The sequence below is a fragment of the Canis aureus genome, chromosome 13 (genome assembly GCF_053574225.1).
Source record: "Canis aureus isolate CA01 chromosome 13, VMU_Caureus_v.1.0, whole genome shotgun sequence".
Lineage (NCBI taxonomy): Eukaryota > Metazoa > Chordata > Mammalia > Carnivora > Canidae > Canis > Canis aureus.
In genome coordinates, this window is record NC_135623.1 from 40,921,928 (window position 1) to 40,935,825 (window position 13,898).

Here is a 13,898-nt window from a genome sequence, read left to right on the forward strand (position 1 = left end):
CCACTGGTCAAGTTGGGATTTTTATTCGCTGGGGGGTGGGGGGGCAGTGGGAGGAGGAGACAGTAATGACTTGTCTGAAGTGGTAGAGTGGCTAGCTTATCAGTTCCATCGGCAAGCGTTTATTGAACACCTTCCTGTGGCCTCCATCAACATTCATAGCTGGGAACCGCATGGTTTCTGTCACCCTAGGCTGATGTCCTTTTGCCTCCTGGTAGCCAGTTGATTTACTGTCAGCTCAGATTCCAAATCGAGTACAAGTAGATTTGATTTCTCAATTGATCTCCCATCGACAACTAGCTGTGCGGCTGTAGGTGAATCCCCTAACGTCTCTGAGCTTCCCGTTCCTCATCTCTAAAATGAGATTGGGCTGGACAACCTAGAAAACCCCTTCCTTTCCTGATGGCCTCTAATTCTGTCTTCTGTGCACTCATCCCCTGCTCTAGCCAAACCTATCTGTTCCCCCATGTGCATTGTGTCCTCTGGTCCCCCCCGCCCCCACCAGCCCCAACCTTTATTCCCACTGTGCCCTCATCTGGGATTGCTTGCTTTGCTTGCCTTTTTTTTTTTTTTTTTTTTTTTTACTTTCTTTACTGAATCCTACATGTCTATGCTTCTGCTCAGCTCATGCTCCATCTCCTGTTTGAAGCCAGGCCGATCATGTTTTCCCCTCATCTGAAATACTCATTATCTGCCTCATTCTTTTGGCTCATTACAGATGTCTCGTTTTGATGCCCAACCTCTTCACTCATGTTTGTCTTGCCTCCCCAACTTGATTTTTTTAAGCTTCTCAAGAAGGGGGTCCTGGATCCCCACAGCCTAATACAATGCTCGGTGCCTGGTAGGCATTTGATTTAATCTGTTTTCTTTGGAGGAAACCCAGTAACATATGGGAAAGAGTTTGTTTGTATACACATTCTTTTAAAATATACATTGATCATCTTTCCTGTTGTGTTAGATTTCTTTCCTGGGGAAAGGTAAACACCCATCAGTCATTCGACACAAGTTGCTTGGTGCCGGGGCAGTGACACGTGTGGCTCTCACCAACCTGGTCAGGCAAATTGGACCCATGAACCTGGCTGAGGAAAAGGTTGCCATCCATCCTTACCGGGGCCTCCTCACCAATTATCTCTTCAGATTGAGGATATTTTTGATGAGTTTTAGGACGAGAACAGTGTTTCCCCAAAGCTTAGCCAACCAAACTGTTTCAGGATAAATCAGAGGTGAAGGAACACAGGGCCGTAAATAGCTCCCCAGGGGATGGCCTGTCCTGTGTGCTCAGCCCAGGAGTTTGTGTGCCCCTGGCCAGTTTTCAGTGATGCTGTGACACCGGGGGGCTGGGGCTGGGGCTGGGCCTGGCGGCAGCTCGACACTGCCGAGGAAGAGGTAGCTGACTGGCGTGCGGCTTTCCCCGGCGCCTGTGTGGTGCACACCTTCAAAAGCCATACCTGAGGCCTTGTTTTTAGGATTCAGATAACATGGGCTGGTTGGGTGTTCTGGTTTATTTTGTGACTGCTGATGTTTGTACAGTGTTTGCCCTTGTGCCAGGCCCTCTGCGTGTTCTGACTCAGCCCCCTCCTGTGAGGTAGTTACATACGACACCCCTCTTCCCCATGAGGGACGTGAGGCCCAGAGAAAGTGGACGGTTTGCCCAAGGGACAGACGGCAGAACAGAGATTTGAATCTGGAGTGACTCCAGAGCCTGCGCTAATGTCCCTTGTGCCACCCTGAGTTTGTAATCTGTGTGCCAGGCCCGGGCAGCCGTTCCCTGAGCGTTCCCTGGAGGGGGTGGGAGTGAAGGATGGGAGGCACGTTGATAGGGATCCGTGGAGGCCAGTGATGGGGGAACCAGTGCTCCCGGGGTGTTGGTCAGGGTTTTTAGAAGCTCCTGGAAGAACCCCAGCCCTAGACGGAGGCAGACCATCTATCTGATTGAAGGAACAGCTAATGGCACGATAACGTCTTGGGAGTTAATCCTGGCTCCCGGCTTCCCTCAAGAAGGTCCCTTCCCTCAGGAGGAAGTTGTGAGGGTCAAGTTGAACTGACTTGGCCTGCCAGGCTCCCTCGGACAGCCCAGGAATTCCCAAGACATCCCCTGTGTATCCCATGTACAGATTCTTGGATGCCGCCCATAAAATTACCCAGAGTCCCAAGACCAGGATTGTGTCGATGATTGGAAGGCACAGATCATTCCTGAAGCCCTTTATTCAAAAACTTCAAGCTTCTCCCTTGCCAGACTTGTCACCAGAACCGTTAGAAGAGACGAACATTGATAGACACAAGCTTGGCTTCTTAAGCCACAGAGTGGAGGTACTAATGAGCAACGAAAAACAAAACCCAACCCGAGGCAGCCGGTGGGAGGAGGAGAAGAAAGGGGCTTGGATCCCCCACAGCCTGACTCATCAGATTCACAATGATCAAGAGTTGGCAGCCTTTTGAGATGCCAGGCACTGTAGTATATGTCTGGTTGGATGAGGGGCAGGAAACAGCAGTTGGGGGCCAATTGCTTTTTTTTCTTTTTCTTTTTCTTTTTTTTAATCACGACATACACACATAGACACACACACAAACTCTAATCTAAGCCTCTGAAAACCTCACGGAATTTTAACATAATTTGGTGCAACTTTAAACCTCAGGTCATTTAAATAATTTTTTCTTATTGTGAAAGTAATATATGTTCCTAGAGAAGGTTACAAAGTAGCAGGGGTTGAGGGGAAAACAGAACACCCCCCCCCCAAAAAAAAACCCCAACCCACCTCTTGTTCTATTATGTAGAGGCAACTGTTGGCAGCATTTTAGATTTTTTTTTTTTGCGCATAGTTGAGGTCAGACTCTATCCAATTTTACATCCATTTTTTTCCCCTTCAGTTAATGAAGGAAAAATGCCAGAATTAAAATGTTACGGCAGACCCTTTGTAAACAGTATTTTTAAATAGCTGTATCATGTTCTATAATGTGGAAACATGACATTGGGCTCAGGCCGAGCTACTGATTCATTTTCCAAGTGTCCTTAAGGACCCATGCTGCTTCCAGGTGATCTTGCACCACCCCCAAAGGTAAAATTTTGCCGGGAGAAGTGGAAAACCGAAAAGACTTGGCAATGTGCGAATGCCTTCGCTGCCCTCTTTCTCCTGCCTTTATTCCTAGGTCCCTTTGTAAGATTTTAGAAAAATGGAAGGAATTCAGAACTTGAAAGGGTCCTTTTAACAGTGTATCCTTCCTCTTTAACTTTGTGAAGTGTGATCCTAATGGCTGTGAGATGGGTTTTGTGTCGTCACTCTCCCACCAACCCCCTCCCCGGCCTGCTATTTCCTCATTTTACTTCCCTTCTGAACAAGATTGCATGCTGTACTTTCTCAGTTGTCAGCGTCTCCTGTGAGATCAGCTGAGCGAGGATGGCCACGCTGAAGTCAGCTTTTGGGGACGCACATGTCACGTGTTGCAAGCCTGCACGCTGCAGAGTGCGCACCCGGTCTTATAGACACACGCCGAATGTTTGTCCAGACGGTGGCACAGCCTATGGTGGGCTTTGGATTCCTTTGAGCTGACTGTCGCATATAGAAAATTGTCCTCATTTCAAGGGCACGATTGAATATTTTGAGCTTTTCCAGGTGTTAAAATAAGTAATAATGGAATATGCATGAAATTTGAAATTTGTGACTTTATGCATGCCCATTAACCTTTCCTGTAAGCATAAAAGAAGAGGCAGCAGCCGAGGCATAGTAATAGCTAACATTTCTGAGCTCTGACTTCTGTGCCAGGCATTAGAACCAGTGTCTGCATGGGTCAGCTCGCTTCATCCTCGTGAGGCAAATAGTGTTACCATCCCTACTTGAAAAATGAAAAAAACCCGAGGCTCGCAGAGATGAGGTAACTTGCTCAAGGTGATTGGGACTAAAGCAACCTGTCCCCCAACCAAACTGCACTGACAATTAACATGCAGTGTGCAGAGCTTGGTAGGATGTGTGGGACTGTTTTTGTTCTGTGTTTTTACATTTTCTTTCAAATATTGGAGTGTCTGGGTTAATACCAAGATGCAAGTATTTGAGGTTTTGTGAGAAGGGGCTCTGGCTTCTGTGGTTTTAGTTTGTTCCTATTTGGGGACAGCATCTGGCAGCCCAGCACAGTGCATACTTCTGTATTAGAGGAAGGCAGCAGAGCCTCCTCCTCCCAGGGCTGCAAGTAGCTCATGGGAGCCTCTGAACCTCCTGTGGGACTTCAGCTTTTCCCCCATGGGCTCTTTGAGAGCAAAGGTAGGAGATCTGTGTTCAAGTTGATTTTTGGAATGGCTCTCGCAGTGTTGGGTTCCTCCAACATCCCTAGGACTGAAGTAGGTTTCAGGGTACAGAAGCCCCATCCTGCATGTCCCCTCCCTGTGTCCAGCAGAGAAGCACTGCTCTCACTGCTTAGAGTCGCGACTGGCTAGCCAGGTGGCCCTCAAAACTCTAATCCTCCAGGTGGATTTCATTTATCCAGACCGTGGAGCAAAATTCAGACCAGTTCCAGAAAGTTCTTCTGTATTCTCACAGAAATTTGTAAAGCGTGTGACACCTGAAGTGTGCCTTGATTCTGGTTTGGAAGTTTTCAAATGAAAAAAAGACCTAACAAAAATAACGAAATATTTTATAAAGACAAGCTCTATTTTTATTCCCATGGAATGTTCAAGTAAGGGAAAGGAAGCCGAGCAGAACCTAGGACAGGACCTGGGACTGGAAGGTTGGGGTGGTGGGGATGGCTGAGCTGAGGTAACAGGCCAAAAAGTCAAAACAGCAGGCAGTGTCAAAACTTGTGACTGGCTGTATAGGGTATCCTGTGAGGCTCGTTCAAGTTCACCTCCATCTCATTCTTTTTAGTTTGTGAGTTTGCAGGGACTCCGCAGTTTAGAACTATTATTGCCTTGTAATCCACAGCCCAGAACTTGTGGTTCAAGCTGTACTCTTCTCTTACTACTTTACACTGAAATAAGTAAATTAGAAATAAAAGAGGAGTTTGCCTTCATCTTGATATTTCACCTTTACTACTAACAACTGAAGCACTTTAAATACTGTTGGTTAATTACCTTCCTTTCTCGTGTGTGCATGGTTTATGTCCCCTTCACAACATTTTAAAGAAACTATTTATTAAAAGAAGAAGATTGGCTTGGTTGCCCTTTAACTGGTTAGCCCCACAGAGTTGAGGTGTAAGGAAAGAAATTTGGAGTATATATCTTAACTTTCTTGAATACCCATGGCTTTTCCATGTCATGGTAATAGTAAAGCAAAAAAAAAAAAAAAAAAAAGAATAATCTTTTAATTTTCCTCCTCCCCTCCCCTACCATCTTCCTCACCAGACTATCTTTTCTGTGGGTGGTGTTGAACTTGTAATGTAACTGTCTGGTGTGGAAGTCTCACACACTGCACATTTCAGGACTGGAGTTGGGAGGTTTTTGTATGCAACAAAAATCCCAAGGCTAGTTAATAGCCTACCATGAGACTTTAGGAGATGTCAACAGAAACAATATGTTGACACAAACTGAAATTCTCCACTGGGGAAAATTTGTTTTCTACACAGGCTTCAGCTGGAAAAATCTGAAGAGCCCTATAAAATCTTGAATGCTAATAGAATTGTTTTTCATTTAATAAATATTTATTGGGTTACCTTTTATGTGTCAGACACTATTCTGGGTGCTGAGGATACAAAAATGAATAAAACAGGCAACCCCCTTGCTCTCGTGATGGGAAGAAAAAGACAGAAGATACATAACTGAATTAATCAGCAGTAAAGCCATTTCAGACAGTAGGAAAGGTCCAGAGGAGGAAACAGACTGATGGGTAACAATGACAGTGGGTTGAGGTAGAAAGGCAACCAGGGAAAGCTGCTCAGAGGAGGTGATGCCTGAGAATCGAAGGATGAAGGGGTAAATGAGAACATGCATGGCAGAGGCTAAGGTTGACTTCGGATTAGTTCGATATTAAAGGGATATTCTGGAAACAAGAGCTAAAAATCCACATCATGCCCAAGGAGTATGTGTGAATTGGATGAGTTTCTTCTATACAAAACTCAACCCATTTTGGGTTTCTGTGACTCACTGTTACTTCCTGCATCGCTTCACGCATTGCGTTCTTTCTCCAAAGCTGCCCAGCTAAATAAACTGAGCTGAGGAAGGAACATTTCCCGTGCTCCGGTCCTGCTGGCTGGCTTCTCTGTGTTGACGTTGACACAAATTTTGCAGTTAGAAGATCCAAGTATTGTTTTGATGCCTCAGAGATGGGCTGGGGGAATCAGAGGCAGAGGAGGTGACATCAATAGAAATCTAAAGGGGAAAGAAAGTCATGTCTCTCTGTCCTAGAGTCACCTGAGAGAGGTGAGGACCATGACCACAGAGACCCCGATCCCTCCACGTTTGAGCCCCTGTGATGGAAATGAGACGTTGCTGTTGTCCAATCCTCAGGGTTATAGTGACTGTTTCTCTGTAGAGTCTAGCAAAAAGAACAATTTGGCCCGCTCACTCTCACTTTTTGAATGTAAATCATATTTTTCTCAGATAATACACTGACATTGTTCAAAACTCAAATGAACCAAGAGGATATACAGTGAAAGTCACACGTTCCTGACCTGTGGGGCACCAGGGATATGGGTTTCTTGGGTATCTTCCCAGACATAAATATGTCTGCGAGCAAAAGAGGGAAGGTAGTCTTTCCCCATTGAATCAAATATACAACATATTACACATGCTGTATGTGTATATAAATATGTTTATGTAATATGTATAGCTATATATGTAATGTTTTCAACGTATACACAAAGAGCTTCCTAATTATTTTTATGGCTACATGGTACCATACTGTTTATACCATATTTAATCAGCTCCCTATGGTTGGGCATTTAGGTCGTTGCAATCTTTTGCTTATAATGCATGATGCAATAAATCTCCATGTATAGGGGCGCCTGGGTGGCTCAGTGGTTGAGTGTCTGCCTTGGGCTCAGGTGATCCTGGGGTCCTGGGATCAAGGCTCCCGGCATCAGGCTCCCTGGAGGGAGCCTGCTTCTCTCTCTGCCTGTGTCCCTGCCTCTCTCTGTGTGTCTCTCATGTCTCTCTCAGTCTGGAGCAGCCACCTCCCATCCTTTATCCACAGCCATTGACTGACTGGGGAAATGAAGTCTGTTGTCTTGTTGAATGTCCCACAGTGTGAATTTGGCTGTTTTCTTGTGGTATCTATCATTCAGCTGCTTCCTTCCTTTTTTGTTTCCTAATGCTAAATGGAAGTTCACACTAAAGGCTTGATTAGATTCAGGTTTGGTTTTATCCGCAAGAACGCTTCACGGGTGGTTCAGCCCAATGATGCCTTTGGCGTGATGAATTCTTCCCGGACAGCAGCCTGTCTTCTCTTGAGCTGCACTTGAGAATATTTTTATCAAAAGTTTTTTTTAATGGCTTCCTGTTTCCTCTCTTCTCTATGACCACTTCTAGACCCTGATCAATTGTTTGTATCTGAGTTGATTAAGAAGGACTATGAATTAGAGATGGGAAGACAAGAACCTGGCGAGTCCACACTTGGGCGGTGTCTGCGTGATGTTTCCCTTTGTTCATAGTTTTTGGTAGGCCAGTGTTGTCCGATAGAACTTTCCATGATGAAGGAAAGGTTCTGTATCTGTACTTTCAGTATGGTAGTCACTACCCAGATGTGGCTAGTGAGCACTTGAGATGTGGCTAGTCTAACGGAAGTTCTACACTTTAAATTTAATTAAATTTAAATTTAAATAGCCATATGTGGCTGGTGGCTACCGTACTGAACGGTGCAGTTATTGTCATTTTTAAAAGACTTGTGACACAGACCTTTTCCACCACCCTTAGAAACTGATTCTAGTCCTTCTTTGAAAGTCCTATTTTAGTTACTGAGGTTGACTCTTACAGAGCTGCTACTGAATTTAGTGGCAGTTCATGGGCTCCTAGTGAGGTGCGAGTTGTACCAAATCCCAAATGGACTTGACCCAGAGCAGATGATGGAGGGAAGTCACCCCTGCAAGGCAAAGCCAGACTCAGGCCCAGGTCCTGGGAGTGGGGTCACATGCAGGAAGAGGCCCCATGTACCAAAATAATAAGGGGTCTTTTATAAAATAGCAAATATGTAATTGCTATCAGGATATGTGATACAAGCTTGCTATTGCTCAGTAGATGCATGAATGTAGACTTTGAAAAGAGTCTCTCAGGTGCCAATTTTGCTTTTACAACCATGTGCCCAATGTAATTGCTGTCCTCAGTGGTAGAGAAACAGATATGGGTATTCTAGATGGATGTGTTCAAACTGATGAAATATTGAAGACCTTTGAATTTGAAAGTATTGCAACGGGCAAGGGGATGGTATAAAGACAATTAAGGCATGGCCTCTACTCAAAAGGAGCTTATAATCTAATAACATTATTATCTACTGTATATTTATTACAAGCTAAGCATTTTTCATAATTCTCCTTTGATCCTTAACAGTTATATATAAGAAAGGCATCATTAGCCCCATTTTATAGATAAGGAAGTTGAGGCCCAGGAAGGTTAAGTAAGTTACTGGTTCAAAGTAGCACAGCTTACTCAAAGGATAGAGCCAGGATGCACACCTGAGCTCAAGCTACCACCCTGTTTCTCTAGGGCTATGGTAATGGTCTCCTGACACGTATCCATACTTGTGCTTCCAACTTGCTCCTTAACCAGGTCACTACTCTGCTCAAACCCTGCAGTGACTCCATGTCTCTCACCTTGGAATAAGAGTGAGGTCTTTACAATAGGCAGACAAGAACCTATGTTATATCCCTGTTGCCTCTCTGCCTCACTTGTTTTGTTCAAATCACACTGGCTACCTCAGTACCGGTGGGTTGCTTGTCCAAGAGCCTGTGTCACCCAGACATCTAAATGATCCAAGTCATCGTCTCCTGCAAGTATCTACCTAAATACCACCTCTCAAAGCGACTTGCCCTGAGCACGGAGCATCCTTCTGTCTTTATCCCACTTTATTTTGACCTACATCACCTTCTCATAGAGTTTATAATTTATGTATCATCTGCTACCACTCCACTATACAAACACACATACACACATTCACAAGTTCTATGAGGGTAGGATTTTACCCCCCACCCCCACCCCATTTGTTCAATGCCATTTTCCAAACATCTAGAACATACTAGATGCCTAAGGACTATTCAGTAGATATTTATTGACTGAGGTGAGTGAAAATCAGGTTTGTCCAATTTCAAAGCCACACTTATATTTTATATATAAACATATACCTACCTCTTTGAGCCTGTTAAGTTGTCCTGGTTATTTTAAAATGCCTAAGTATGTAGAGTATTGTAGGAGAATCAGAGTAATCTGTGCAAATCTATGTCAAGCTGACTTCCTTTAAGTTTTAAGATCACTTGGCACAGTGTTAATGAAGCTGTCACTTGTAGCTTCTTGTAAAGCTAGATGTGGTAGGGAATTGTGGCCTTCGAGTTTACACATGTGAGGACACTTACCCCGCACTGAAGGGTGACTTTGGGGGGTGTGTGTGTGGCTGTGCTCGTTTTTACCAGCCTCGTGGAAGACTGAGTCAGGAGACTCTTAAGGAACATGGCGCTCAGCCAATATATGTAATGAGTACAAGGGCACGTGGTCTTAGAATTAAGCTTGTCTCACCACCCCACTATTCGACATATTTAATAGAAATCATATTTCTCTTTTTGAAAAAAATATAGGTTATTCTTGGTGAGAATTTGACTTCAAATTGTCCAGAGGTTATCTATGAAATTAAAGAAGAAACGCCTGTTTTTTACAAACTGGTTCCCCATCCCAAGAAGAATATCTACATCTATCTAACAGCTGGGAAAGAGGTAGGTAAAAATACTAGTTATTGCTTCTGACTTACGAATAAAAAGTGCTTAATTAATGTCATCATCTAGTAGTGAAGCTTTTACTTTGAACTATTGAGTTTACCCACTGCTGCAGGCTTTGAGAAGACCCACAGTGGCTCACAGACACGGAATTAAAAACCTTACTGTCAGTAAGTAAGCAAGAAATATTACCTATTTAGACAATTTTATTATTGGCTATATTTCCAATGCCAAGTTTTCCAGAGGAGGGTGTGCTTGCAAATGGGTGCATAATCAGCAAGGTAACCGAATTTACACATTTATTGTGTGGGCACTGAACGGTTAGATGCATTTATGAATATACCCAATGGGGTTGGCTTTGGAATTTGGGGTTAATATCAGGCCACAATCTCATACACATTCATGAACCAGGAAATATATGGCACTCACCCTCTCTCTCTTAATTTATCTGGCTGTGTTAGTTTTTCTTCTTGCTTCTGCTTACTGAAATAAAAAGAATATCTTTTTACATTTTCTTCATTTTTACAAAGTGCTTTCACCAAGGAAGGGAAAAAAACTAATTTTTAGTCAGTCCCTATTGACCACATACTAGTTACCATTCTAAATATGGTCTCTCTACATGCATACAGTTGTGCCTGTGCACACACACATATAAAAACCATGGTGATGAAGTGTGTTAATAATTTAATGAGATAAAATTGCCCTTGTTTTATATATGAAGAGCCAAAGACTTGGAGGAGTTAAATAACTCACTCAAGGGCGTACACACACACACACACACACACACACACACACACACAGGTTAGGCCCTGTCAAGGCTGGGACTTCAATTCTGGCCTGACCTTAAAGCCCATGAAAACAAGATCAGATCCCAAACTTGGGAAAATAGCAGCCACTTCTGGCTTGGTAATTTAGACTCATGGCCACTGGAACATACAAAGTATAAAGGAGATAATTGAGACTTACAGAATTATATAATGGAATAACAGCTGTCCTTGGGGTGGCTCAGTGATTGAGCATCTGCTTTTGGCTCAGGGTGTGATCCCACATCGGGCTCCCCAGAGGGAGCCTGCTTCTCTCTCTATGTCTCTGCCTCTCTCTGTCTCTCATGAATAAAGAAAAGAAAAGACCAGCTGCCCTTGGTCCACTCCTACTTTCCATTCTTTTGTCTCTCGTTCTAAGGGGAATAGCAATAATATCAAGCTACACGTGCTGTTATAGTCACCAGGTAGGTATGCAGGCACTTTGTAGTCTCCAGAATTCCTAGGAAGGCCATATTGCCCTTTGCCCATTGAACAGCTGGCTTTGTCAAGATGACCACAGTGGGATGGGCAGTGGACCTGATCTATGTTGGTAAACCACTTCTTTGCCATACAGAATCTTCCCCAGCAACTTGTTTCCCTGCTCAACACTTTTCATTCTATTTATTCCCTGGGCTTTCCACTTTGAAAGATTTTTGTCTGTTCCACAAACTGCATGGATTAAGTAGCTATTCCCATTCCCAGGCTTTATTTATCAAGGGCATCTGAAAACTGCCAGCCAGAGAACGGACTGTGCTATCACACAGAGCTGATAAAATTCCAGCCCAAAGTGGAGACTCTTGAAGTCTTGCTTGATCCAAGCATGTTTTTCCACTCAGCTTTTTGAAACATTGCAAATAGCTCATAAATTCTCATTACTACTTTCCTCAGAACTCAAGCTGAGAACCACCGTGAGAGCCACGGATAGCTGACAGGTCCTCACTTTCTGGGAGGTAAAGAGCGCTTAGCCTCTGGTCATTCAAAGTCTGAAGTCCTAGGGAGAATTTTTGACTGGGCATCAAAGCAGGTTATACCTACATTCTTCACTTAGGTTTAGTGCTGGGGATCCTATTAGTAAGCTTCTGGCTGAGCCAGTATAATCCCTGGAGAGGCGAAACCTAAGGAAGGTTCTTTCCTAGACTCTTGGGGAGATAGTAACAGCCAAACTAATATGCCCTGGTATGTCTATAGAATATGTGGCCGTTAAAAATAACTGTATGAAGATTTATGCATTGCTGTGGGATAGTCACTATAATGTGTTATTAAGTTAGAGAAGCAGGTCCAACGTAAGTACTTATATTGTTCTCTCTTTTACATGGAGTTATGTTGTTTGTGTGTTTAAGTACACCATATAATGGTTCTCATAGAATGTTCTAGAGACTCATATTCCACTAAGTGCTCTGAGCAAAAGTGGCCCTAGGAGGAGATGCTATTGACTACTTCCTGGAGTATCGTGATGCTTAGCATATTCAAAGGCTCTCAAAAGCCTTGTTCTAAGGAAACCTATTTGCCTTTTCTGTGTAAGGTTTCACACGTCTGTTGGATCGTGGAGCCTGTTCCTCACACAATAGCAATAGCTAACATTTATTGAGCGCTTAGTATGTGCCAGACAGTATTAATAGTCAACAGCACTGTCACCATTTCACAGATAAGAAAACAAGGTTAGATAGATTACATATTTATGAAAATCCTCCCAGAATTAAAAGGATGTTGTGTGAGCTATGAGGAAATATCCACATTCTGGTGAATTCTGGCTCAGGCTGGTGGTGTGCCCCACATCGTTCAGCAACATTGAGGACTGTGAGGAATGGGTGGGTTTATTTTCCATGAAGTCAACTTAGAATTGAAGAGTGCTCCTCAGCATAGCCTATTTTTCTCAGCAACCCTTTCTAGAAATCTCTGTGTCTCTAACCTTTTAAAGAAGTTACTTATACCTTCTAGCGTGTACAACTTCCTGGCTTAATGAGTTCCGCAAGTTTCCTTACTACCTGCTGTGGGATTTTTGCCTGCAGAAAATGCGCCGTGTGACACTGAGGTCCTCTCTGCCTCCTGCCACCCTGCTTCCAGGCCCCGACTGGCTGTCTCAGATACCTGGGTCTCCCCAGCACAGGCACCTGCTCTGTGGGTTGCTATTTCCTGGCAACTGGAAGAGGCAGCTCTAGGGGCAGGCAATGATTTGAATACTCCCCATTTCTTCTACTCTCAACTCCAGTGGAGGGAATGTGAGCAAGCAAGCCAGGAGCTGAAGTGATGGAGTTACCCTGGCAGGGCTGTGGGATTCTCCTCATTTCTGGGCTGGATCCCAGCCCTACCAGGCAGGAGCCTCCGCTGTGGGGGGCCGCAGGGTACCTGGGAATCTGTACTCTCAGAGGCTTCCCCAGGGGATGCTGAGAAGCGACTTCACCCCCAGAACTCTGAGAACTGCCGCCCAGTGTCATTACAGAGCCCGTCCCAGTCCAAGTTGATAAATATGCTCCCTGTGGCCCTTTATCAGATAAGGTGTTGTAGTTTTTCTGGTGTTGCTTATAATTCCATCTGAACCACTGCCGTCTTTATTTTTAGGTGAGGAGAATTCGTGTTGCAAACTGCAGTAAACATCAATCCTGTATGGAGTGTTTGAAGGTAGCAGACCCTCACTGTGGTTGGTGCCATTCGCTACAAAGGTATTTCCTGATTCTTTCTCACCAACTCACATTTTGGAGAGAGAAGAAAAAAAAGTGTCAAGCGGCCGAACACTTGTTGCCCTACTTTGACAATCCGTTTCGATGACCTGGGGGCACTGATGAGCTCTTTGCCTGAAATATCACGGGGTGATGCTAATTAATTCTCAGGATGTTCCCAGTTGTGCAAATGGGGGGAACTCCTTGGGCCCCGATCATGCAGGGTGGTCCAGCCCCCCAGGGGTGGGAGCCAGGTGGGTGGGCCACTTAAAGGAGAGGCCGGAGCTCTGCTTTTACTTTCTACTGAGTTCTCCAAGACTCCAGAGAAAGAAACACAGAGAGAGAGAGAGGTAAAAGATTTTCCCCCTCAGAGGAAATAAAAGAATAGGGATGTTTGAAAATTTTCGGCTGAGTCCTCGTAATGTCATGCACCCGGTGGGCTCAGTGGGGGCCTTATTCTGGACGCTGCTGTCTCCTGATGCGCGGCGAGGCCGGGGCCTGGTGTCCAGCCTCCAGCCTGGTCTTGAGTGATGATGTTCAGACCCATCCAGGCTCGGAGCAGGCTTCCTTGAGCGTTGCTGGGACCAGCCTGGTTGGATCCGCT

General features: G+C 44.5%; 1 protein-coding gene across 1 annotated transcript in view; it reads left to right on the top strand.

Annotated features, from left to right (window-relative positions):
- The window catches only part of PLXNC1 (plexin C1), a 137,710-nt gene that overhangs the window by 21,222 nt on the left and 102,590 nt on the right, over positions 1-13,898 (top strand). Inside the window, exons 3-4 of the mRNA XM_077844421.1 lie at positions 9,700-9,834; positions 13,197-13,297. Of these exons, the coding sequence (XP_077700547.1) occupies positions 9,700-9,834; positions 13,197-13,297 (236 nt within the window). The remainder of the gene's footprint in view (positions 1-9,699; positions 9,835-13,196; positions 13,298-13,898) is intronic.